The sequence below is a fragment of the Epargyreus clarus genome, unplaced genomic scaffold (assembly GCF_041222505.1).
Source record: "Epargyreus clarus isolate Ecla_fem2 unplaced genomic scaffold, WU_Ecla_fem_2.2 ptg000017l, whole genome shotgun sequence".
Classification (NCBI taxonomy): Eukaryota; Metazoa; Arthropoda; class Insecta; order Lepidoptera; family Hesperiidae; genus Epargyreus; species Epargyreus clarus.
In genome coordinates this window covers 834558-860905 of record NW_027332225.1, presented here as the reverse complement: position 1 = coordinate 860905, position 26348 = coordinate 834558, and the positions used below count along the sequence as shown (strand labels likewise).

At 44.9% G+C, this 26348-nt stretch overlaps 1 protein-coding gene across 1 annotated transcript in view; it reads left to right on the top strand.

Moving 5' to 3' along the window:
* Positions 1 to 26348, top strand: part of LOC140749199 (uncharacterized) — a 203870-nt gene that overhangs the window by 158345 nt on the left and 19177 nt on the right. The window contains exons 10-14 of the mRNA XM_073082247.1: positions 532 to 7389; positions 8250 to 16361; positions 17421 to 18383; positions 19783 to 22998; positions 23092 to 25458. Coding sequence (XP_072938348.1) covers positions 532 to 7389; positions 8250 to 16361; positions 17421 to 18383; positions 19783 to 22998; positions 23092 to 25458 — 21516 coding nt within the window. The remainder of the gene's footprint in view (positions 1 to 531; positions 7390 to 8249; positions 16362 to 17420; positions 18384 to 19782; positions 22999 to 23091; positions 25459 to 26348) is intronic.

The following is a 26348-nucleotide window of genomic DNA, read 5'->3' as shown; positions in this document are numbered from 1 at the left end:
TCTGAACTTGACAAACCCCAAGCATTGACTGATATAATTTCTGACAAACTTGATGAAAAGCAAGTAGTTTTAGAAAAAGATATCAAAATTCCTAAAAAGGATGATATTAAATTGAAAGAAATCGATGGTGAAGGCAAGAAAGTCGTTGAAAAACGAAAAAGCGTGACAGAAATGTTAACTGGAGAAATCAACGGAAAGTTAGAAGAAAGCAAATCTGTGTTTAGTTCCTTCTTTGGTAAGGTTGATGAAAAGTTAGGTGCTGCTAAAGAATTATTTTCATTTAAGAAGGACAAGGTCGTTCCTGATAGTAAACGTAGTCCCGAACAAAAACTTACTCCATCGCCAAAAGAAAAGACTGCCGAATTCCTTAAAGAGGAAATTAAGCCACAAGAAATCTTTGAAAAGATGCGAAAACCAAGTCTAAAGGAGGAAGTGGTAGAAACTATAGAACCTTCTCCTAAGGAATTAAGTAAAAAACTCCCAACAAAAGAACCGGTTAGTCCTGTTATTTCTGAAATGAAACCCGAAAAGAAACTGCCCAGTCCTAAAGAAGAACAAAGGTATACTATCGCTGAAATTGAAAAAATACTAACTGGGTACAAAATATACGGCGAACCGGTAGAAAGTATTACAAAGGTGACCAAAGAAGTAATTGAGTTTAGTATCGTAATAATCCGGACTATCGTTACTAGGACAATCAAAACCAAATACGCCAATAACAAGGGCATTCCTAAGAAGCTGAAGACTGTTACAATAATAACTATAACTGATGTCTATCCTGACGGTACATCTCGTGTCAACGACGACGGTAGCACCACATTAACAGACATCGACGAAGCTACTGAGCTTGGTTACACGATAATCGAAAGATCAGCTGTTTGCAAAGTCGACAGGCACAAAAAGACAGTAATCATACACGGTAAAAGTATAGTGCAATACATTACCATCAGAATAACGAAACAAATAATAACTACCACAGACAGATCCAGTAGAAAGCTCAAGACTATTACTGAAACAGTAACAGAGTCCATTCAACCTGATGGAACATCCGAAGTCACCACTGATACTGATATTGGCTTATCAAATGTTACCATTCAAGATGAACAAGAAATTATGGAGCATGAAGAAGCAAAGATTCAGGAAGAAACATTTGTGAAAATGGATAAAAAGGCACTTAGGCTTCAAAAACCACTGGACGATGAGCCAACTGAGAGGAAAGAGCTAAAGGCGCCTACACCTGAGAAACCAACGGAGAAGGAAAAAGAGGGACTAAGGGCACTTACACCTGATAAACCAGCGGAGAAAGAGCCAAGCCCTGAAAAGGAAGTAAAAGCACCTACACCTGAAAAGCCACTAGAAAAGGAACCAACTCCTGAGAAGGAGGAAATAAAGGCACCTAAACCTGAAAAGCCAGTGGAGAAGGAACCAACTCCTGAGAAGGAGGAATTAAAGGCACCTACACCTGAAAAGCCAGTGGAGAAGGAACTAACTCCGGAGAAGGAGGAATTAAAGGCACCTACACCTGAAAAACCAGAGGAGAAAGAGCCAAGCCCTGAAAAGGAAGTAAAGGTACCTACACCTGAAAAGCCAGTGGAGAAGGAACCAACTCCTGAGAAGGAGGAATTAAAGGCATCTACACCTGACAAGCCACTAGAAAAGGGACCAACTCCTGAGAAGGAGGAATTAAAGGCACCTAAACCTGAAAAGCCAGTGGAGAAGGAACCAACTCCTGAGAAGGAGGAATTAAAGGCACCTACACCTGAAAAGCCAGTGGAGAAGGAACCAACTCCTGAAAAGGAGGAAATAAAGGCACCTACACCGGAAAAACCAGTGGAGAAGGAACCAACTCCTGAGAAGGAGGAATTAAAGGCACCTACACCGGAAAAGCCAGTGGAGAAGGAACCAACTCCTGAAAAGGAGGAATTAAAGGCACCTACACCGGAAAAACCAGTGGAGAAGGAACCAACTCCTGAGAAGGAGGAATTAAAGGCACCTACACCTGAAAAGCCAGTGGAGAAGGAACCAACTCCTGAGAAGGAGGAATTAAAGGCACCTACACCGGAAAAGCCAGTGGAGAAGGAACCAACTCCTGAGAAGGAGGAAGTTAAGGCACCTAAACCTGAAAAGCCAGTGGAGAAGGAACCAACTCCGGAGAAGGAGGAATTAAAGGCACCTACACCTGAAAAACCAGTGGAGAAAGAGCCAAGCCCTGAAAAGGAAGTAAAGGCACCTACACCTGAAAAGCCAGTGGAGAAGGAACCAACTCCTGAGAAGGAGGAATTAAAGGCACCTACACCGGAGAAGCCTGTGGAGAAGGAACCAACTCCTGAGAAGGAGGAATTAAAGGCACCTACACCTGAAAAGCCATTGGAGAAGGAACCAACTCCGGAGAAGGAGGAATTAAAGGCACCTACACCTGAAAAACCAGTGGAAAAAGAGCCAAGCCCTGAAAAGGAAGTAAAGGCACCTACACCTGAAAAGCCACTAGAAAATGAACCAACTCCTGAGAAGGAGGAATTAAAGGCACCTACACCGGAGAAGCCATTGGAGAAGGAACACACTCCTGAGAAGGAGGAAGTAAAGGCACTTACACCTGAAAAGCCATCGGAGAAGGAACCGACCCCTGAAAAGCCATCGGAGAAGGAACCGACCCCTGAAAAGCCATCGGAGAAGGAACCGATCCCTGAAAAGCCATCGGAGAAGGAACCGACCCCAGTGAAGGAGGAAGTAAAGGCACCTACACTAGAAAAACCATTGGACAAGGAACCAAGTCCTGAGAAGGAGGAATTAAAGGCACGTACACCTGAAAAGCCAGTGGAGAAGGAACCAACTCCTGAGAAGGAGGAAGTAAAGGCACCTACACCTGAAAAGCCACTAGAGAAAGAGCAAAGTCCTGAAAAGGAAGTCAAGGCACCTGCTCCAGAAAAACCATTGGAGAAGGAACCAACTCCTGAGAAGGAGGAAGTTAAGGCACCTACACCTGAAAAGCCATTAGAGAAAGAGCCAAGTCCTGAAAAGGAAGTCAAGGCACCTGCTCTAGAAAAACCATTGGAGAAGGAACCAACTCCTGAGAAGGAGGAAGTAAAGGCACCTAAACCTGAAAAGCCAGTGGAGAAGGAACCAACTCCTGAGAAGGAGGAATTAAAGGCACCTACACCGGAAAAGCCAGTGGAGAAGGAACCAACTCCTGAGAAGGAGGAAGTTAAGGCACCTACACCTGAAAAGCCACTAGAGAAAGAGCCAAGTCCTGAAAAGGAAGTCAAGGCACCTGCTTTAGAAAAACCATTGGAGAAGGAACCAACTCCTGAGAAGGAGGAATTAAAGGCACCTACACCTGAAAAGCCAGTGGAGAAGGAACCAACTCCGGAGAAGGAGGAATTTAAGGCACCTACACCTGAAAAACCAGTGGAGAAAGAGCCAAGCCCTGAAAAGGAAGTAAAGGCACCTACACCTGAAAAGCCACTAGAAAAGGAACCAACTCCTGAGAAGGAGGAATTAAAGGCACCTACACCTGAAAAGCCAGTGGAGAAGGAACCAACTCCGGAGAAGGAGGAATTAAAGGCACCTACACCGGAGAAGCCAGTGGAGAAGGAACCAACTCCTGAGAAGGAGGAATTAAAGGCACCTACACCTGAAAAGCCATTGGAGAAGGAACCAACTCCGGAGAAGGAGGAATTAAAGGCACCTACACCTGAAAAACCAGTGGAAAAAGAGCCAAGCCCTGAAAAGGAAGTAAAGGCACCTACACCTGAAAAGCCACTAGAAAAGGAACCAACTCCTGAGAAGGAGGAATTAAAGGCACCTACACCGGAGAAGCCATTGGAGAAGGAACACACTCCTGAGAAGGAGGAAGTAAAGGCACTTACACCTGAAAAGCCATCGGAGAAGGAACCGACCCCTGAAAAGCCATCGGAGAAGGAACCGACCCCTGAAAAGCCATCGGAGAAGGAACCGATCCCTGAAAAGCCATCGGAGAAGGAACCGACTCCAGTGAAGGAGGAAGTAAAGGCACCTACACTAGAAAAACCATTGGACAAGGAACCAAGTCCTGAGAAAGAGGAATTAAAGGCACGTACACCTGAAAAGCCAGTGGAGAAGGAACCAACTCCTGAGGAGGAGGAAGTAAAGGCACCTACACCTGAAAAGCCACTAGAGAAAGAGCAAAGTCCTGAAAAGGAAGTCAAGGCACCTGCTCTAGAAAAACCATTGGAGAAGGAACCAACTCCTGAGAAGGAGGAAGTTAAGGCACCTACACCTGAAAAGCCACTAGAGAAAGAGCCAAGTCCTGAAAAGGAAGTCAAGGCACCTGCTCTAGAAAAACCATTGGAGAAGGAACCAACTCCTGAGAAGGAGGAAGTTAAGGCACCTACACCTGAAAAGCCAGTGGAGAAGGAACCAACTCCTGAGAAGGAGGAAATAAAGGCACCTACACCTGAAATGCCAGTGGAGAAGGAACCAACTCCGGAGAAGGAGGAATTAAAGGCACCTACACCTGAAAAACCAGTGGAGAAAGAGCCAAGCCCTGAAAAGGAAGTAAAGGCACCTACACCTGAAAAGCCACTAGAAAAGGAACCAACTCCTGAGAAGGAGGAATTAAAGGCACCTACACCGGAGAAGCCAGTGGAGAAGGAACCAACTCCTGAGAAGGAGGAATTAAAGGCACTTACACCTGAAAAGCCATCGGAGAAGGAACCGACTCCAGTGAAGGAGGAAGTAAAGGCACCTACACTAGAAAAACCATTGGACAAGGAACCAAGTCCTGTCAAAGAGGAACTAAAGACTCCTACCCCTGAAAAACCATCGGAGAAGGAACCAACTCCTGAAGAGAAAGAAGCAAAAGCTCCTACACCTGAAAAACCAGTGGAGAAGGAACCAATTCCAACACCTGATAAGCCGTTGGAGAAGGAACCAACCCCTGAAGAGAAAGAAGCAAAGGCTCCTACCCCTGAAAAACCAACGGAAAAGGAACCAGCTCCCGTAGAGAAAGAAGTAAAGGCTCCCATTCTAGATGTAACTACAAAACCTGATGTAATAGAACGACCTGATAAACCTAAAGATCTGGATGTAGAACCACTTGAACTTGGTGATTATACGATCGAAAAATCTGTTGTTTTCAAAGTGGATAGACAAGAGAAGACTGTTGTCATAAGCGGTATGAGAATTGTCCAGTACATTACAATTAAGACTATTAAACAGATCTTAACTTCTGGTGATAAATCTAAGAAATTAAAGACTATAACTGAGACAGTAACAGAATCAGTTAGTCCTGATGGAACTTCCGAGTTTGTTACTGATACAAATGTGTCTTTGTCAGATGCAACTCTTGTTGACATAAAGAATGTAATGGACCATCAAGAACAAAAAATTGTAGAGGAACCGATGGAAAAGAGAGCTGTAGAGAAAGTAACTGCTATACCTGATAAACATGCTGAGCAGGAACCAACTCCTGAAAAGCCAGCGGAGAAGGAACTAAGTCCTGAAAAAGAGGAACTGAAGACTCCTTCACCTGAAAAGCCAGCTGAAAAGGAGCCGAGTCCTGAAAAGGAAGTAAAGGCTCCTGCACCTGAAAAACCAACTGACGTAGAAATAACTCCTGTAAAGCCAGTTGAGAAAGAGCCAACTCCTGAAAAGCCAGCTGAGAAGGAACCCAGTCCTGAAAAGCCAGCTGAAAAAGAACCAACGCCTGAAAAGAAAGAAGTTAAGGTTCTCACGCCCGAAAAGCCAGCTGAGAAAGAACCTACGCCTGAAAAGGAAGAAGTTAAGGCTCCCACACCCGAAAAGCCAGCTGAGAAAGAACCTTCACCTGAAAAGGAAGAAGTTAGAGCTCCCACACCCGAAAAGCCAGCTGAGAAAGAACCTTCACCTGAAAAGGAAGAAGTTAGAGCTCTCACACCTGAAAAGCCAGCTGAGAAAGAACCTTCACCCGTAAAGGAAGAGTTTAAACCTCCCACACCCGAAAAGAAAGCTGAGAAAGAACTTACACTCGAAAAGGAAGAGGTTAAGGCTCCCATACCCGAAAAGCCAGCTGAGAAAGAACCTACACCCGAAAAGGAAGAGGTTAAGGCTTCCACACCCGAAAAGCCAGCTGAGAAAGAACCTACACCCGAAAAGGAAGAGGTTAAGGCTTCCACACCAGAAAAGCCAGCTGAAAAAGAACCTACACCCGAAAAGGAAGAGATTAAGGCTCCCACACCCGAAAAGCCAGCTGAGAAAGAACCTACACCCGAAAAGGAAGAGGTTAAGGCTTCCACACCAGAAAAGGCAGCTGAGAAAGAACCTACACCCGAAAAGGAAGAGGTTAAGGCTTCCACACAAGAAAAGCCAGCTGAGAAAGAACCTACACCTGAAAAGGAAAAGGTTAAGGCTCCCACACCAGAAACGCCAGCTGAGAAAGAACCTACACCCGAAAAGGAAGAGGTTAAGGCTTCCAAACCAGAAAAGCCAGCTGAGAAAGAACCTACACCCGAAAAGGAAGAGGTTAAGGCTCCCACACCCGAAAAGCCAGCTGAGAAAGAACCAAGTCCTGAAAAGCCAGCTGAAAAGGTTCCTACCCCTGAAAAACCAGAGGAGAAGGAACCTGCTCCTGAAAAGGTGGAAGTAAAGGCGCCTACTCCTGCAAAACCAGCTGAAAAAGAACCTACCCCTGAAAAGCCACTGGATAAGGAACCTTCTCCTGAAAAGAAGGAATTGAAGTCCCTTACGCCTGAAGAACCAATTGAAGAAGAACCAACTCCTGATAAGCCAGCTGAGAAAGAACCAACGCCCGAAAAGGAAGAAGTAAAGGCTCCCACGCTCGAAAAGCCAGCTGAGAAAGAAACATCCCCAGAAAAGCCAGCTGAGAAGGAACCTGCTCTTGAAAAGGAGGAACTAAAAGCGCCTACTCCTGAAAAACCAGCTGATAAGGCACCTACTCCTGAAACACCAGCTGAGAAAGAACCATCCCCGGTAAAGCCAGCGCAAAAAGAAAATATTCCTGAAAAGGAAGAGCTTAAAGCGCCTACTCCTGAAAAACCAGCTGATAAGGTACCTACCCCTGAAAAGCCAGCGGAGAAGGAAGTTACTCCTGAAAAGGAGGAGCTTAAGGCACCTGTTCCTGACAAACTAGCTGAAAAAGAACCAACCCCAGAGAAGCCAGCTGAAAAGGCACCTACCCCTAAAAAGCCAGCGGAGAAAGAAGAGGAGATGGTACCGAGTGCTTTGGAGGAGGAAATCAAACCAGTTCACGTCAAATTAGATGAAACACTTCCTAAAGTGGTTTCTGAAAAGCCAGGCGATAAGTCACCTGTTGAGGAACACAAGTTATCGCTAGAAGAGGAATTAAAGATTGTTTCCGACAAAGTTGATAAGATCCAAGAAGAAAAGGTTACGATGGAGACAGAGAAAATAATGGTAAGTACCCACAATTCTATATTAAATTTTAGTTTAAACATTATACGATTATATTTTGAAATCTGTATCTAAGTAAAAGAAAATGATCGAATTTGACAGCTAAGTTTTAATATTTGTACAAGATCGAAATAATATGAAACTTCTCATAAAAAGTTGATTTTCGAAGACGTACTAAATATAATTTTGTGTATTTTTATTATATTATTAAATTAGTGGTATATTTAACTCAGATGCATAAATTGTATTGTTTATAGAAAACTATATTTCAAACAGCAAGATCTCGGGACATTATTTTTTGAACTTAGCTGGTCTCTAGTGGTTTAGACGAATTAGAACTTATTACTATTATTACATTTTAAAATGTAAAAGAATCGAACCCAATTTATTTATATTGTAATTAATTCAATTCAACTTTTCATATAAACTTATATAATCATATTTACAATGTATGCTAAACAAAATGTAAATACGATTTTAGGAAGATTATTATTCTACTACTTTATTTAATTTACATTTTTTTTTCAAGAGCTAATAAGAATTAATTAGCATTCCTATGACAATAAAAATTAAGCCCAAGATTTGTGCAACGGATTTAACAACGCGAACAGCTTATCTGCGATAACGAAACTCCTTCCGACACCGTTTAAATTTAATATATAACTTAAAGCATTTAAGAAACTGAACATGTAAATTTATATTTGAAAAACAAAAATTATCAAAGAAACACTTATACACATCTACATAATACAAATTTATTATAAAAAATATTCTTAAAAATAATTCAAAAGAAGATTGTTTTCTGTAACCCATTAAGACAAATGTGTATTCTACATAAAGCTCATTTACATAATTCACTTCAGAAATCTCCTTTTTTTAAGGCTCCTAAATCGAAACCAGATGCAATGTTACCTTTTCTTGAGGCAACAAAATTGTCTCCGACAGAAGATAAAACAGATGTCGATATGAAGCCGAGTTCAATAGTAAAAGATGCTAAGGGCAAAATCCCAGAAGTTGCTAAGTCACCAAGCCCGGTAGCAGAAGTCACTAAGACACCAAGCCCTGTAGCTGAAGTAACTAAAGCACCCTCTCCAGAAAAAGTGGTCGCTAAGACACCAAGCCAAATAACCGAGGTTCCTAAGGCTCCATCACCCGACAAGGAAGTCGCTAAGACACCAAGCCCCGTAGCCGAGGTTGCTAAGGCTCCATCACTCGCCAAGGAAGTCGCTAAGACTCCAAGCCCAGTAGCCGAGGTTGCTAAAGCTACATCACCCGTCAAGGAAGTCGCAAAGACTCCTAGTCCATTGGCCGAGGTTGCTAAGACACCAAGCCCAGTGGCCGAAGTTCTTAAGGCTCCATCACCCGACAAAGAAGTCGCTAAGACACCAAGCCCAGTAGCCGAGGTTGCTAAGGCTCCATCACTCGCCAAGGAAGTTGCTAAGACTCCAAGCCCAGTAACCGAGGTTGCTAAAGCTACATCATCCGTCAAGGAAGTCGCAAAGACTCCTGGTCCATTGGCCGAGGTTGCTAAGACACCAAGCCCAGTGGCCGAAGTTGCTAAGGCTCCATCACCCGACAAGGAAGTCGCTAAGACACCGAGCCCATTAGCCGAGGTTGCTAAAGCTTCATCACCCGTCAAGGAAGTCGCAAAGACTCCTAGTCCGTTACCCAAGGTTGCTAAGACACCAAGCCCAGTGGCCGAGGTTGCTAAGGCTCCATCACCCGACAAGGAAGTCGCTAAGACTCCAAGCCCAGTAGCCGAAGTTCCTAAGGCTCCATCACCCGACAAGGAAGTCGCTAAGACACCAAGCCCCGTAGCCGAGGTTGCTAAGGCTCCATCACTCGCCAAGGAAGTCGCTAAGACTCCAAGCCCAGTAGCCGAGGTTGCTAAAGCTACATCACCCGTCAAGGAAGTAGCAAAGACTCCAAGCCCAGTAACCGAGGTTGCTAAAGCTACATCATCCGTCAAGGAAGTCGCAAAGACTCCTGGTCCATTGGCCGAGGTTGCTAAGACACCAAGCCCAGTGGCCGAAGTTGCTAAGGCTCCATCACCCGACAAGGAAGTCGCTAAGACTCCAAGCCCAGTAGCCGAAGTTCCTAAGGCTCCATCACCCGACAAGGAAGTCGCTAAGACACCAAGCCCCGTAGCCGAGGTTGCTAAGGCTCCATCACTCGCCAAGGAAGTCGCTAAGACTCCAAGCCCAGTAGCCGAGGTTGCTAAAGCTACATCACCCGTCAAGGAAGTCGCAAAGACTCCTAGTCCATTGGTCGAGGTTGCTAAGACACCAAGCCCAGTGGCCGAAGTTCTTAAGGCTCCATCACCCGACAAAGAAGTCGCTAAGACACCAAGCCCAGTGGCCGAGGTTGCTAAGGCTCCTTCACCCGACAAGGAAGTCGTTAAGACACCAAGCCCAGTGGCCGAGGTTGCTGAAGCTCCGTCACCCGTCAAGGAAGTCGCAAAGACTCCTAGTCCGTCAGCCGAGATTGCTAAGACACCAAGCCCGGTGGCCGAGGTTGCTAAGGTTCCATCGCACGAAAAGCAAGTCGCAAAGACACCTAGTCCGTTAGCCGAGGTTCCTAAGACACCAAGCCCAGTGGCCGAGGTTGTTAAGGCTCCATCACCCGACAAGGAAGTCGCAAAGACACCTAGTCCGGTCGCAGAAGTCGCTAAGACACCAAGCCCAGTAGCCGAGGTTGCTAAGGTTCCATCACCCGACAAAGAAATCGCTAAGACACCGAGCCCATTAGCCGAGGTTGCTAAAGCTCCATCACCCGTCAAGGAAGTCACAAAGACTCCTAGTCCGCTAGTCGAGGTTGCTAAGACACCAAGCCCAGTAGCCGAGGTTGCTAAGGCTCCATCACCCGTCAAGGAAGTCGCGAAGACACCAAGCCCAGTAGCCGAGGTTGCTAAGACAGCAAGCCCAGTGGCCGAGGTTGCTAAGGCTCCATCACCCGACAAGGAAGTCGCTAAGACACTAAGCCCAGTAGCCGAGGTTGCTAAAGCTCCATCACCCGTCAAGGAAGTCGCAAAAACTCCTAGCCCGTTAGCCGAGGTTGCTAAGACACCAAGCCCAGTGGCCGAGGTTGCTAAGACTCCATCACCCGACAAGGAAGTCGCTAAGACACCGAGCCCAGTAGCCGAGGTTCCTAAATCTCCATCACCCGTCAAGGAAGTCACAAAGGCTCCTAGTCCGTTAGCCAAGGTTGCTAAGACACCAAGCCCAGTGGCCGAGGTTGTTAAGGCTCCATCACCTGACAAGGAAGTCGCTAAGACACCGAGCCCATTAGCCGAGGTTGCTAAAGCTCCATCACCTGTCAAGGAAGTCGCAAAGACTCCTAGTTCGTTAGCCGAGGTTGCTAAGACACCAAGCCCAGTGGCCGAGATTGCTAAGGCTCCATCACCCGACAAGGAAGTCGCTAAGCCACCGAGCCCATTAGCCGAGGTTGCTAAGACAGCAAGCCCAGTGGCCGAGGTTGCTAAGGCTCCATCACCCGACAAGGAAGTCGCTAAGACACCGAGCCCAGTAGCCGAGGTTCCTAAATCTCCATCACCCGTCAAGGAAGTCACAAAGGCTCCTAGGCCGTTAGACAAGGTTGCTAAGACACCAAGCCCAGTGGCCGAGGTTGTTAAGGCTCCATCACCTGACAAGGAAGTCGCTAAGACACCAAGCCCATTAGTCGAGGTCGCTAAAGCTCCATCACCTGTCAGGGAAGTCGCAAAGACTCCTAGTCCGTTAGCCGAGGTTGCTAAGACACCAAGCCTAGTGGCCGAGGTTGCTAAGGCTCCATCACCCGACAAGGAAGTCGCTAAGACACCGAGCCCATTAGCCGAGGTCGCTAAAGCTCCATCACCCGTCAAGGAAGTCGCAAAGACTCCTAGTCCGCTAGTCGAGGTTGCTAAGACACCAAGCCCAGTGGCCGAGGTTGCTAAGACAGCAAGCCCAGTGGCCGAGGTTGCTAAGGCTCCATCACCCGACAAGGAAGTCACAAAGGCTCCTAGTCCGTTAGCCGAGGTTCCTAAGACACCAAGCCCAGTGGCCGAGGTTGTTAAGGCTCCATCACCCGACAAGGAAGTCGCACAGACACCTAGTCCAATCGCAGAAGTCGCTAAGACACCAAGCCCATTAGCCGAGGTTGCTAAAGCTCGATCACCTGTCAAGGAAGTCGCAAAGACTCCTAGTCCATTACCCGAGGTTGCTAAGACACCAAGCCCAGTGACCGAGGTTCCTAAGGCTCCATCACCCGTCAAGGAAGTCGCTAAGACACCAAGCCCAGTAGCCGAGGTTGCTAAAGCTCCATCACCCGTCAAGGAAGTCGCAAAGACTCCTAGTCCGTTACCCGAGGTTGCTAAGACACCAAGCCCAGTGGCCGAGGTTGCTAAGGCTCCATCACCCGACAAGGAAGTCGCTAAGACACCAAGCCCAGTAGCCGAGGTTGCTAAGGTTCCATCACCCGACAAGGAAGTCGCTAAGACACCGAGCCCATTAGCCGAGGTTGCTAAAGCTCCATCACCCGTCAAGGAAGTCACAAAGACTCCTAGTCCGCTAGTCGAGGTTGCTAAGACACCAAGCCCAGTAGCCGAGGTTGCTAAGGCTCCATCACTCGCCAAGGAAGTCGCTAAGACTCCAAGCCCAGTAGCCGAGGTTGCTAAAGCTTCATCACCCGTCAAGGAAGTCGCAAAGACTCCTAGTCCATTGGTCGAGGTTGCTAAGACACCAAGCCCAGTGGCCGAAGTTCTTAAGGCTCCATCACCCGACAAAGAAGTCGCTAAGACACCAAGCCCAGTGGCCGAGGTTGCTAAGGCTCCTTCACCCGACAAGGAAGTCGTTAAGACACCAAGCCCATTAGCCGAGGTTGCTAAAGCTCCATCACCCGTCAAGGAAGTCGCTAAGACACCAAGCCCAGTAGCCGAGGTTGCTAAAGCTCCATCACCCGTCAAGGAAGTCGCAAAGACTCCTAGTCCGTTACCCGAGGTTGCTAAGACACCAAGCCCAGTGGCCGAGGTTGCTAAGGCTCCATCACCCGACAAGGAAGTCGCTAAGACACCAAGCCCATTAGCCGAGGTTGCTAAAGCTCCATCACCCGTCAAGGAAGTCGCTAAGACTCCAAGCCCATTAGCCGAGGTTGCTAAAGCTCCATCACCCGTCAAGGAAGTCGCTAAGACACCAAGCCCAGTAGCCGAGGTTGCTAAGACACCAAGCCCAGTGGCCGGGGTTGCTAAGGCTCCATCACCCGACAAGGAAGTCGCTAAGACACCGAGCCCATTAGCCGAGGTCGCTAAAGCTCCATCACCCGTCAAGGAAGTCGCAAAGACTCCTAGTCCGCTAGTCGAGGTTGCTAAGACACCAAGCCCAGTGGCCGAGGTTGCTAAGGCTCCATCACCCGTCAAGGAAGTCGATAAGACACCAAGCCCAGTAGCCGAGGTTGCTAAGACACCAAGCCCAGTGGCCGAGGTTGCTAAGGCTCCATCACCCGACAAGGAAGTCGCTAAGACACCAAGCCCATTAGCCGAGGTCGCTAAAGCTCCATCACCTGTCAAGGTGATCGCAAAGACTCCTAGTCCGTTAGCCGAGGTTGCTAAGACACCAAGCCCAGTGGCCGAGGTTGCTAAGGCTCCATCACCCGTCAAGGAAGTCGCTAAGACACCAAGCCCAGTAGCCGAGGTTGCTAAGACACCAAGCCCAGTGGCCGAGGTTGCTAAGGCTCAATCACCCGACAAGGAAGTCGCTAAGACACCGAGCCCATTAGCCGAGGTCGCTAAAGCTCCATCACCCGTCAAGGAATTCGCAAAGACTCCTAGTCCGCTAGTCGAGGTTGCTAAGACACCAAGCCCAGTAGCCGAGGTTGCTAAGGCTCCATCACCCGTCGAGGAAGTCGCGAAGACACCAATCCCAGTAGCCGAGGTTGCTAAGACACCGAGCCCATTAGCCGAGGTCGCTAAAGCTCCATCACCCGTCAAGGAAGTCGCAAAGACTCCTAGTCCGTTAGCCGAGGTTGCTAAGACACTAAGCCCAGTGGCCGAGGTTGCTAAGGCTCCATCACCCGACAAGGAAGTCGCAAAGACTTCTAGCCCTCTAGCCGAGGTTACTAAAGCTCCATCACCCGTCAAGGAATTCGCAAAGACACCAAGCCCAGTAGCCGAGGTTGCTAAGACACTGAGCCCAGTGGCCGAGGTTGCTAAGGCTCCATCACCCGACAAGGAAGTTGCTAAGACACCGAGCCCATTAGCCGAGGTCGCTAAAGCTCCATCACCCGTCAAGGAAGTCGCAAAGACTCCTAGTCCACTAGTCGAGGTTGCTAAGACACCAAGCCCAGTGGCCGAGGTTGCTAAGGCTCCATCACCCGTCAAGAAAGTCTCTAAGACACCAAGCCCAGTAGCCGAGGTTGCTAAGACACCAAGCCCAGTGGCCGAGGTTGCTAAGGCTCCATCACCCGACAAGGAAGTCGCTAAGACACCGAGCCCATTAACCGAGGTCGCTAAAGCTCCATCACCCGTCAAGGAAGTCGCAAAGACTCCTAGTCCGTTAGCCGAGGTTGCTAAGACACCAAGCCCAGTAGCCGAGGTTGCTAAGGCTCCATCACCGGACAAGGAAGTCGCTAAGACACCGAGCCTATTAGCCGAGGTCGCTAAAGCTCCATCACCCGTCAAGGAAGTCGCAAAGACTCCTAGTCCACTAGTCGAGGTTGCTAAGACACCAAGCCCAGTGGCCGAGGTTGCTAAGGCTCCATCACCCGAAAAGCAAGTCGCAAAGACACCAAGTCCGGTCGCAGAAGTGGCTAAGACACCAAGCCCAGTGGCCGAGGTTGCTAAGGCTCCATCACCCGACAAGAAAGTCGCTAAGATACCGAGCCCAGTAGCCGAGGTTGCTAAGGCTCCATCACCGGACAAGGAAGTCGCTAAGACACCAAGCCCATTAGCCGAGGTCGCTAAAGCTCCATCACCCGTCAAGGAAGTCGCAAAGACTCCTAGTCCGTTAGCCGAGGTTGCTAAGACACCAAGCCCAGTGGCCGAGGTTGCTAAGGCTCCATCACCCGAAAAGCAAGTCGCAAAGACACCAAGTCCGGTCGCAGAAGTCGCTAAGACACCAAGCCCAGTGGCCGAGGTTGCTAAGGCTCCATCACCCGACAAGGAAGTCGCTAAGACACCGAGTCCAGTAGCCGAGGTTGCTAAGGCTCCATCACCCGACAAGGAAGTCGCTAAAACACCAAGCCCAGTGGCCGAGGTTGCTAAGGCTCTATCACCCGACAAGGAAGTCGCTAAAACACCAAGCCCAGTGGCCGAGGCTGCTAAGACACCAAGCCCAGTGGCCGAGGTTGCTAAGGCTCCATCACCCGACAAGGAAGTCGCTAAGACACCAAGCCCAGTGGCCGAGGTTGCTAAGACACCATCACCCGACAAGGAGGTCGCAAAGACACCAAGCCCAGTAGCCGAGGTTGCTAAGACACTGAGCCCAGTGGCCGAGGTTGCTAAGGCTTCATCACCCGACAAGGAAGTTGCTAAGACACCGAGCCCATTAGCCGAGGTCGCTAAAGCTCCATCACCCGTCAAGGAAGTCGCAAAGACTCCTAGTCCACTAGTCGAGGTTGCTAAGACACCAAGCCCAGTGGCCGAGGTTGCTAAGGCTCCATCACCCGTCAAGAAAGTCTCTAAGACACCAAGCCCAGTAGCCGAGGTTGCTAAGACACCAAGCCCAGTGGCCGAGGTTGCTAAGGCTCCATCACCCGACAAGGAAGTCGCTAAGACACCGAGCCCAGTGTCTGAGGTTGCGAAGGCTCCAACACCCGTTAAGGAAGTCCCTAAGACACCTAGTCCGGTAGTAGAAGTTGGTAAGGCAGCAAGCCCAGTAGCCGAGGTTTCTAAGACACCAAGCCCGATAGTAGAACTCACTAAGACACCAAGCCCAGTGGCCGAGGGTGCTAAGGCTCCATCACCCGTTGTGGAAGTCGCTAAAACACCTAGTCCGTTAGCAGAAGTCGCTAAGACACCAAGCCCAGTAGCCGAGGTTGCTAAGGCTCCATCACCCGACAAGGAAGTCGTTAAGACACCAAGCCCAGTGTCTGAGGTTGCGAAGGCTCCAACACCCGTTAAGGAAGTCGCTAAGACACCTAGTCCGGTAGTAGAAGTTGGTAAGGCAGCAAGCCCAGTAGCCGAGGTTTCTAAGACACCAAGTCCGATAGTAGAACTCGCTAAGACACCAAGCCCGGTAGCCGAGGTCGCTAAGACACCAAGCCCAATAGCAGAGGTTGCTAAGGCTCCATCACCCATTTTGGAAGTCGCTAAGATACTTAGTCCGGTGGCTGAAATTGCTAAGACACCAAGTCCAGTAGCCGACGTTTCTAAGACACCAAGCCCTATAGTAGAACTCGCTAAGACACCAAGCCCTGTAACTGAGGTGACTAAAGCACCCTCTCCAGAAAAAGCGGTAGCTAAGACACCAAACCTAGTGACCGAGGTTTCTAAGGCTCCGTCGCACGTCAAGGAACCTAGTCCAGTAGCCGAGGTTACTAAGGTTCCATTGCCTATCAAGGAAGTCGCTAAGACACCTAGTCCGGTAGCAGAATTTGCTAAGACACCAAGTCCGATAGCCGAGGTTGCTAAGGCTCAATCACCCTTCAAGGATGTCGCTAAGACACCAAGCCCAGTAGCCGACGTTGCTAAGGCGCCATCACCCGTAAAAGAATTTGTTAAAACACCAAGTCCAGTAATAGAAGTCGCTAAGACACCTAGGCCAACGGAAAAGGAAGTAACAAAGACACCACCTCCAAGCCCAGTAGTAGAACTCGTTAAGACACCAAGCCCAATAGCAGAAGGTGCTAAGACACCAAGCCCAGTGGCTGATGTCATCAAAGCCCCATCCGAAAAGAGATTAAGCAAAGAAGAAATTATAAGCGATGTTGTAAAGAAACCTGAAGTAAAATTATCTCTAGCTGAATTTATGGACGAAATTCCGACAGTTGAGAGAAAGGAGCCAAAGGTATGTTATTTTGGAAACATCGGCTTGGTATACACAGAAAATATTAAAAGGATCGTAGTTTCAACTGCTATCGGATAAATTTTCCTCGGCTTGTACACAGCGGCTATTATCGACACCTCAATTTACAAGCTTCTACTATTTATCATCAAACTTTTTTATGTGCTACCAAAATGAACCAAGGCCTATTTTCGTATTGCCTCACATACATTGAGAATCATTTCACAGATGTATTACGCTTATATTACTCGTGTGTTCTCATAGGGTTTTAAAATACACCATATTTTCTCTAGTAGATCTTACTAACAGTCAAAGTTTTGTCCTCCTTAATGCGTACGGAATTGCGTGACACATTATTACTTACTTAGACAGAAATCAATTAACATTCATCAAGCAAACAATGGTTCGACTTGCGAAATCATTGCCACTACATTTTTTTTCATCTAGCAGTAATGCTTGCGCTGTTATTTACCAACTCTAAGAATATGCAGAAAAATAGTAACAATAACATCTATATATTGTACGCTGTAACTAACGGCTAACTTAATGTAGATCCGTTGATGAGATTCTTAATATCGAATCACTGAGGGTTGTAACTATGTCTTTAACTTCATGAAAAGATAACATTTGTAATTTAGTACTATTAAAATTTTCGGTTTAGCTTACTTTGCTGACTATAAAGCACAAGCTGCATTTAGTTTTATAGCCAAGCATTTTTAGCACAAAATACATATCATCATCATTGGAAAGAAATATTTTTAGTTTTAATATAATAATGATTTCTGTCTAAGATACCAACCTACAAGAACACACTCGCTATCCATCATACAATTATACACAGAAAAAAGAAACATGCATAGGCTTTATGTAAATTAGAGTTCTAATCAAATCGACAATAAAAAGAAAATAAAACCTAATTTAATTTCGCTTTACACTTAAAAAAATATTTATTTTCATGGTTTAAAGAGGTAAGTATTTACTGAACGCAGTAGTTAATTCATTTTTTTTTCAGATTCTTAAAGACTTTCTTACAATATACTTTAATTCCTTTATCTGCTTTAGGTACTTAAAGGAACTCTTCCCGAAGAACAAGACGAAATGGCACCTACACAAGATGCACAAGAAACTCCTTCTCCAGAGAAAGATGAAGATAAATTATCTTCTCCAGTGAAAACGGGCGATGCAACAGTCACTCCAGAAAAACCTGAAGAAAAAGCGCCATCTCTTGAAAAACCAGAAGAAAAGGTATCAATTCCTGAGAAAGATGAAGGTAAAGCACCTTCTTTAGATGACAAAGCTATTGTTTTTGAAAAGCCAGAAGACAAGACGGCAGCTCCCGAAAAGCCAACAGATGTCTCTGTAAAACCAGACGACAAAGCTGTTATTCCTGGAGAAAAGGCACCGTCCCCTGAAAAGGAATTAGATCAGATACCTATCCTTGAGAAACTAGATGAAACAGTTACAGCTGAAAAGGATAAGGTACCATCTCCCAAGATTCCAGTTGACAAATTGCCTATTCCAGAAAAATCAGCAGAAAAGGCTCCATTACATGAGAAGCCGTTAGATAAGATCTCTACTCCTGAAAAACCAGAAGAAAAGGTAGCAAGTCCTGAAAAGGACGAAGACAAGGTACCCTCTCTTGATAAACCAAGTGATAAAGTACCTGCCATGGATACACAAAAAGATAAAGCTCTGTCTCCTGAAAAGGAAGAAGCTACGGAACCGACCCTTGAGAAGCCAGAAGAAACCCTAATTCCTGAAAAGGATGATACTAAGGTACCAACTCTTGAGAAACCAGATGAATTAGAAGAGGCTCAAGTGAAAGTTCCAACCACTGAAGAGGATGAGGACAAGGTACCAGAAAAGCCAAGTGACAAAATATCCACTCCCGAGAAACCAGAAGAAAAGTTACCCTCTCCCGAGGAATCGAGAGATAAAGTAACTGCTCTTGAAAAACCAGAAGAAAAGGTATCGTCTCCCGATGAGGGAGATGAAGCCCCATCCACTCTGGAAGAAGAAGTACAGGTAAGTCGTAGTATTTTCTTTAAATTCATTTTCAACTTTTAAACATTAGTCATCTGAAAATTAAAATGTACATAAAAATCTATCGTTGGACTAATAGTATTTAGAAGGTTGGGGACTATCGCGTGTAATAAGTAGAATCAAAGAGGTAAATTATTGTAGAATATGGCATTATTATATTATCATAATTTACTATCATTTTGTGTTTTTAAAACAAAATATTGTGTAAAAGTAACTGTTACTTAATAATCATCAATTAATTAACGACCTTCAATTAGAACTCGTACCATGCCTGGTTTGAAAATAAAATCATTTAACGAATTTAATTTCAGTATAATGTTTAGGGCTATTTCATAACGTTCAAATCATGTAATTGTTATTTAATAATTATATACAATATTTATATAGCATATATCTGAGTATGCCTAATTCTACAATCACATACCACAGTACTTGATCATCCACTTAGTATATTAGGAATAATAATATGTAGATTTCGTAGTCGAAGTCATGTTTTAACTTTGAAGTGAATTGATTACTTTACTTTTAGTGCCAATAATCATTTAGCAATTTAGTAATAAGCACGGATCAGACATTTTGATCACTAATCAATTATAAATAGAACACATACACTACATAATGCAACACAAAAATATGGTATAAAAATCAATATTTTTTTAACAAAGACTTTATTTACGCTTTAGAAGATCATTAACTCCAACATAACAGCTTAGAAATAGTTTAGATTTTGGGATGAAAAAATAGCAACGAGAATAGCTTCGCTTTGTGCTTCGGAAATAATCAATTTTCTTAAAAAACGCTGATTTAACCAATCCGTAATTTATAAACATTAAACAAGACAAACAATGCAGGGAAAACCAAACCACATATTCAAAAACTTACCAAAAATATTGTAATGTTTCCTAACATGAAAATTTAAAAACAATCTCACAATTGGTTAATGTCAGCGTTTATGCAACGTTGATTTCGCAACGTTATATTTTTCTTCAGTTTTAATAAGAATTGTATAATTAAATTAATACTGTAAAAACGTTACAGGCCAACATTAAATTACTGCTTAATTTAAAGTTGGTTTCTATTTGTTGGTCAAAAATTAAAATTTTAACCATAATTTGAAAATATCATTAAAACATATAAAAAAAAACCTACATTTCAGTACGAAGCTTAGTAATAGAAAAAGTGTTCAACACCCTAAAAAAGTATCATTATTATTTTATAAAAGTAGCAAAAGGATCAACAAATGCTCTTATCATTGCTTTAAATAAAATAAGGCGCTTATATTATTGTTGGCGTTCATCGCACTGCAAAAAATCAAGTAAATCACAAATTGGGATTTGGTAAAACCGACAACCCATAAATTACTCTCCTATTTTCTTCAAAGGAAACCGTACTAGAAGAACAAATAAAGGAAACAAGTATATCGCCAGAAAAGGAAGTCGCTAAGACTCTTTCGCCGGAAGTCGAAAAGGCTCCATCACCAGAAAAAGAAATTGCTAAGACAGAAAAGGAAATCGCTAAGTCTCCTTCGCCGGAAGTCGAAAAGGCTCCTTCACCAGAAAAGGAAGTCGCTAAAACTCCTTCGCCAGAAATCGAAAAGGCCTCAACACCAGAAAAGGAAGTCGCTAAGACTCCTACTCCAGTAATAGAAAAGGCTCCTACACCAGAAAAGGAAGTCGCTAAGACTCCTTCGCCAGAAAAGGTGGTCTCTGAGACTCCTTCTCCAGTAGTAGAAAAGGCTCTTTCACCAGAAAAGGAAGTCGCTAAGACTCCTTCGCCAGAAGTCGAAAAGGCTCCTTCACCAGAAAAGGAAGTCGCTAAGACTCCTTCGCCAGAAGTCGAAAAGGCTCCTTCACCAGAAAAGGAAGTCGCTAAGACTCCTTCACCAGAAGTCGAAAAGGCTCCTTCACTAGAAAAGGACGTCGGTAAGACTAAGACTCCTTCTCCAGCAGTAGAAAAGGCTCCTTCACCAGAAAAGGAAGTCGCTAAGACTCCTTCGCCGGAAGTCGAAAAGGCTCCTTCACCAGAAAAGGAAGTCGCTAAGACTCCTTCACCAGAAGTCGAAAAGGCTCCTTCACTAGAAAAGGACGTCGGTAAGACTAAGACTCCTTCTCCAGTAGAAGAAAAGGCTCCTTCACCAGAAAAGGAAGTCGCTAAGACTCCTTCTCCAGCAGTAGAAAAGGCTCTTTCACCAGAAAAGGAAGTCACTAAGACTCCTTCTCCAGTAGTAGAAAAGGCTCTGTCGCCAGAAAAGGAACTAGCTAAGACTCCTTCGCCGGAAATCGATAAGGCTCCTTTACCAGTAAAAGAAGTCGCTAAGACTCCTTCACCAGAAGTCGAAAAGGCTCCGTCACCAGAAAAAGAAGTCGCTAAGATTCCTTCTCCAGTAGAAGAAAAGGCTCCTTCTCTAGAAAAGGAGGTAGCTAAGACTCCTTCTCCAGAAGTAGAAAAGGCTCCTTCACCAGAAAAGGAACTCGATAAGACTCCTCCAGTAGTAGAAAAGGCTCTTTCACCAGAAAAGGAAGTCACTAAGACTCCTTCTCCAGTAGTGGAAAAGGCTCCTTCACCAGAAAAGGAACTAGCTAAGACTCCTTCGCCGGAAATCGAAAAGTCTCCTTCACCAGTAAAGGAAGTCGCTAAGACTCCTTCACCAGAAGTCGAAAAGGCTCCGTCACCAGAAAAGGAAGTCGCTAAGATTCCTTCTCCAGTAGAAGAAAAGGCTCCTTCACCAGAAAAGGAAGTCGCTAAGACTCCTTCTCCAGCAGTAGAAAAGGCTCCTTCACCAGAAAAGGAAGTCACTAAGACTCCTTCTCCAGTAGAAGAAAAGGCTCCTTCACCAGAAACGGAAGTCGCTAAGACTCCTTCTCCAGAAGTAGAAAAGGCTCCTTCACCAGAACAGGAAGTCGCTAAAACTCCTTCTCCAATAGAAGAAAAGGCTTCTTCACCAGTAAAGGAAGTCGCTAAAACTCCTTCTCCAGCAGTAGAAAAGGCTCCTTCACCAGAAAAGGAAGTCGCTAAGATTCCTTCACCAGAAGTCGAAAAGGCTACTTCACCAGAAAAGGAAGTCGCTAAGACTCCTTCACCAGCAGTAGAAAAGGCTCCTTCACCAGAAAAGGAAGTCGCTAAGACTTCTTCTCCAGCAGTAGAAAAGGCTCCTTCTCCAGAAAAGGAGGTAGCTAAGACTCCTTCTCCAGAAGTCGAAAAGGCTCCTTCACCAGAACAGGAATTCGCTAAGACTCCTTCTCCAGTAGAAGAAAAGGCTCCTTTACCAGTAAAGGAAGTCGCTAAGACTCCTTCTCCAGAAGTCGAAAAGGCTCCTTCACCAGAAAAGGAAGTCGCTAAGATTCCTTCGCCAGAAGTCGAAAAGGCTCCTTCACCAGAAACAGAAGTCGCTAAGACTCCTTCACCAGAAGTCGAAAAGGCTCCTTCACCAGAAAAGGAAGTTGCTAAGACTCCTTCTCCAGTGGAAGAAAAGGCTCCTTCACCAGAAAAGGAAGTCGCTAAGACTCCTTCTCCAGAAGTAGAAAAGGCTCCTTCACCAGTAAAGGAAGTCGCTAAGACTCCTTCTCCAGAAGTCGAAAAGGCTCCTTCACCAGAAAAGGAAGTCGCTAAGACTCCTTCTCTAGTAGAAGAAAAGGCTCCTTCACCCGAAAGAGAAGTCGCTAAGACTCCTTCTCCAGTAGTAGAAAAGGCTCTGTCACCAGAAAAGGAGGTCGCTAAGACTCCTTCTCCAGCAGTAGAAAAGGCTCCTTCTCCAGAAAAGGAGGAAGCTAAGACTCCTTCTCCAGAAGTAGAAAAGGCTCCTTCACCAGAACAGGAAGTCGCTAAGACTCCTTCTCCAGAAGTAGAAAAGGCTCCTTCACCAGTAAAGGAAGTCGCTAAGACTCCTTCTCCAGAAGTCGAAAAGGCTCCTTCACCAGAAAAGGAAGTCGCTAAGATTCCTTCACCAGAAGTCGAAAAGGCTCCTTCACCAGAAAAGGAAGTCGCTAAGACTCCTTCACTAGCAGTAGAAAAGGCTCCTTCACCAGAAAAGGAAGTCGCTAAGACTCCTTCACCAGCAGTAGAAAAGGCTCCTTCACCAGAAAAGGAGGTAGCTAAGACTCCATCTCCAGAAGTAGAAAAGGCTCCTTCACCAGAACAGGAAGTCGCTAAGACTCCTTCTCCAGCAGTAGAAAAGGCTCCTTCTCCAGAAAAGGAGGTAGCTAAGACTACATCTCCAGAAGTAGAAAAGGCTCCTTCACCAGAACAGGAAGTCGCTAAGACTCCTTCTCCAGTAGAAGAAAAGGCTCCTTCATCAGTAAAGGAAGTCGCTAAGACTCCTTCTCCAGAAGTCGAAAAGGCTCCTTCACCAGAAAAGGAAGTCGCTAAGACTCCTTCACCAGCAGTAGAAAAGGCTCCTTCACCAGAAAAAGAAGTCGCCAAGACTCCTTCTCCAGTAATAGAAAAGGCTCCTTCACCAGAAAAGGAAGTCGCTAAGACTCCTTCTCCAGTAGTAGAAAAGGCTCCTTCACCAGAAAAGGCAGTCGCTAAGACTCCTTCTCTAGTGGAAGAAAAGGCTCCTTCACCCGAAAGAGAAGTCGCTAAAACTCCTTCTCCAGTAGTAGAAAAGGCTCTGTCACCAGAAAAGGAACTAACTAAGACTCCTCCGTCGGAAATCAAAAAGGCTCCTTCACCAGTAAAGGAAGTCGCTAAGACTCCTTCACCAGAAGTCGAAAAGGCTCCGTCACCAGAAAAGGAAGTCGCTAAGATTCCTTCTCCAGTAGAAGAAAAGGCTCCTTCACCAGAAAAGGAAGTAGCTAAGACTCCTTCGCCCGAAGTTGAAAAGGCTCCTTCTCCAGAAAAGGAAGTCACTAAGACTCCTTCTCCAGTAGTAGAAAAGGCTCTGTCACCAGAAAAGGAACTAGCTAAGACTCCTTCACCAGAAGTCGAAAAGGCTCCGTCACTAGAAAAGGAAGTCGCTAAGATTCCTTCTCCAGTAGAAGAAAAGGCTCCTTCACCAGAAAAGGAAGTCGCTAAGACTCCTTCTCCAGTAGTAGAAAAGGCTTCGTCATTAGAAAAGGAAGTTGCTAAGATTCCTTCTCCAGTAGAAGAAAAGGCTCCTTCACCAGAAAAGGAAGTCGCTAAGACTCCTTCTCTAGTAGTAGAAAAGGCTCCGTCACCAGAAAAGGAAGTCGCTAAGACTCCTTCTCCAGTAGTAGAAAAGGCTTCGTCATTAGAAAAGGAAGTTGCTAAGATTCCTTCTCCAGTAGAAGAAAAGGCTCCTTCACCAGAAAAGGAAGTCGCTAAGACTCCTTCTCTAGTAGTAGAAAAGGCTCCGTCACCAGAAAAGGAAGTCGCTAAGACTCCTTCTCCAGCAGTAGAAAAGGCTCCTTCACCAGAAAAAGAAGTCACTAAGACTCCTTCTCCAGTAGAAGAAAAGGCTCCTTCACCAGAAACAGAAGTCGCTAAGACTCCTTCACCAGAAGTCGAAAAGGCTCCTTCACCAGAAAAGGAAGTTGCTAAGACTCCTTCTCCAGTGGAAGAAAAGGCTCCTTCACCAGAAAAGGAAGTCGCTAAGACTCCTTCTCCAGCAGTAGAAAAGGCTTCTTCTCCAGAAATGGAGGTAGCTAAGACTCCTTCTCCAGAAGTAGAAAAGGCTCCTTTACCAGAACAGGAAGTCGCTAAGACTCCTTCTCCAGTAGAAGAAAAGGCTCCTTCATCAGTAAAGGAAGTCGCTAAGACTCCTTCTCCAGAAGTCGAAAAGGCTCCTTCACCAGAAAAGGAAGTCGCTAAGATTCCTTCACCAGAAGTCGAAAAGGCTCCTTCACCAGAAAAGGAAGTCGCTAAGACTCCTTCACTAGCAGTAGAAAAGGCTCCTTCACCAGAAAAGGAAGTCGCTAAGACTCCTTCACCAGCAGTAGAAAAGGCTCCTTCACCAGAAAAGGAGGTAGCTAAGACTCCATCTCCAGAAGTAGAAAAGGCTCCTTCACCAGAACAGGAAGTCGCTAAGACTCCTTCTCCAGCAGTAGAAAAGGCTCCTTCTCCAGAAAAGGAGGTAGCTAAGACTACATCTCCAGAAGTAGAAAAGGCTCCTTCACCAGAACAGGAAGTCGCTAAGACTCCTTCTCCAGTAGAAGAAAAGGCTCCTTCATCAGTAAAGGAAGTCGCTAAGACTCCTTCTCCAGAAGTCGAAAAGGCTCCTTCACCAGAAAAGGAAGTCGCTAAGACTCCTTCTCCAGCAGTAGAAAAGGCTCCTTCTCCAGAAAAGGAGGTAGCTAAGACTCCTTCTCCAGAAGTAGAAAAGGCTCCTTCACCAGAACAGGAAGTCGCTAAGACTCCTTCTCCAGTAGAAGAAAAGGCTCCTTCACCAGTAAAGGAACTAGCTAAGACTCCTTCTCCAGAAGTCGAAAAGGATCCTTCACCAGAAAAGGAACTCGCTAAGACTCCTTCGCCGGAAATCGAAAAGGCTCCTTCACCAGAAAAGGAAGTCGCTAAGACTCCTTCACCAGCAGTAGAAAAGGCTCCTTCGCCGGAAATCGCTAAGTCTCCTTCACCAGAAAAGGAAGTCGCTAAGTCTCCTTCACCAGCAGTAGAAAAGGCTCCTTCACCAGAAAAGGAAGTCGCTAAGACTCCTTCTCTGTTAGTAGAAAAGGTTCCATCACCAGAAAAGGTACCATCACCAGAAAAGGCAGTTTCTAGAACACCTTCTCCGGAAGTTGAAACAGCTCCCTCACCAGAAAAGGAAGTCGCTAAGGCTTCTCCAGAAAAGGAAGTAGAAAAGGCTCCATCTCCTGAGTTAGAAAAGGCTTCTTCAACAGAAAAGGAAGTCGCTAAGTCTCCTTCGGCGGAATTTAAAAAGATTCTTGCGCTAGAAAAGGAAGTCTCAAAGGCTACTTCTCTAGAAAAAGAAAGCGCTCCAGAAAAAGAAGCTACGGTCATATTAAAAGACCTAAAATCCATCAGGGAAGAATTGATTCTTCCTCTTTCTGAAACAATACTCGAAAAGACACTTCCATCAAAATTGGAGGAAACTGATCTTAAACATGAAGATAAATCACCTATTACAGACAAAGAACTAAAGGTATGTCACTATATTTTTCAGAAACAGAATTTTAAATCAACCTGTTTTTTGATATAAGATTTCTTAAACTTGTTTCTTTTTACGAATAAATTACGGATTAACTCTAATTTATTGAATTACTAGATTTACTGAATACTTGAGTCATTAAAAAAACTATGATTTAGAAATTGAAACCACAAACAAATTTCTATCACTCAAAAAAACCTCTCATTTAATATTTAACTTCTCTACAATTAGGCTTTTATGAGGAAATATAGTTAATATAATCCAATCCAATTAATAATAATAGTGAAAAATAAACAAAAAAGTGAACTTATATATTTTCTGTAGTTTTATTCAGCCTTGAGTTATAAAATTGTTATACAATTTGATAGAAAAAGTTTTTAATATAATTTATTTGGAAATTCGCACTTACTACTTTATTCATATTCATAATATCTCAATACTAATTTTATAGTGATAAATTGTTTTCGAAACACTTTCAAATTGGATTTTTGCGCGTATTGAAAGAAACAACAATATATATATATATATATATATATATATATATATATATATATATATTTAGTGTATTGCTATTATTAAGTTTACCTAAGATGTATCTCGAATATTATATTGATTTAGGACTTTTATGTGATACCAAAGAAATAAAAATAAAAAAACATATATACATTTATAAAAGAATATAAAAAACTACATCCAACATAACATTAAGAACATTACGTTCTTGTTATCGCAATATAAATTTAATTCCAGTTTCGTCGTCAAATATTTGTATGATTTTCAAAGTGCCTACGTATAATTATTAAACTTATTGTTTTGTGTCATTTTTTACTCATAGATCTTCTTGAGCGTATAATAAAGTTTATAGGATCGTTATTTAAATTACC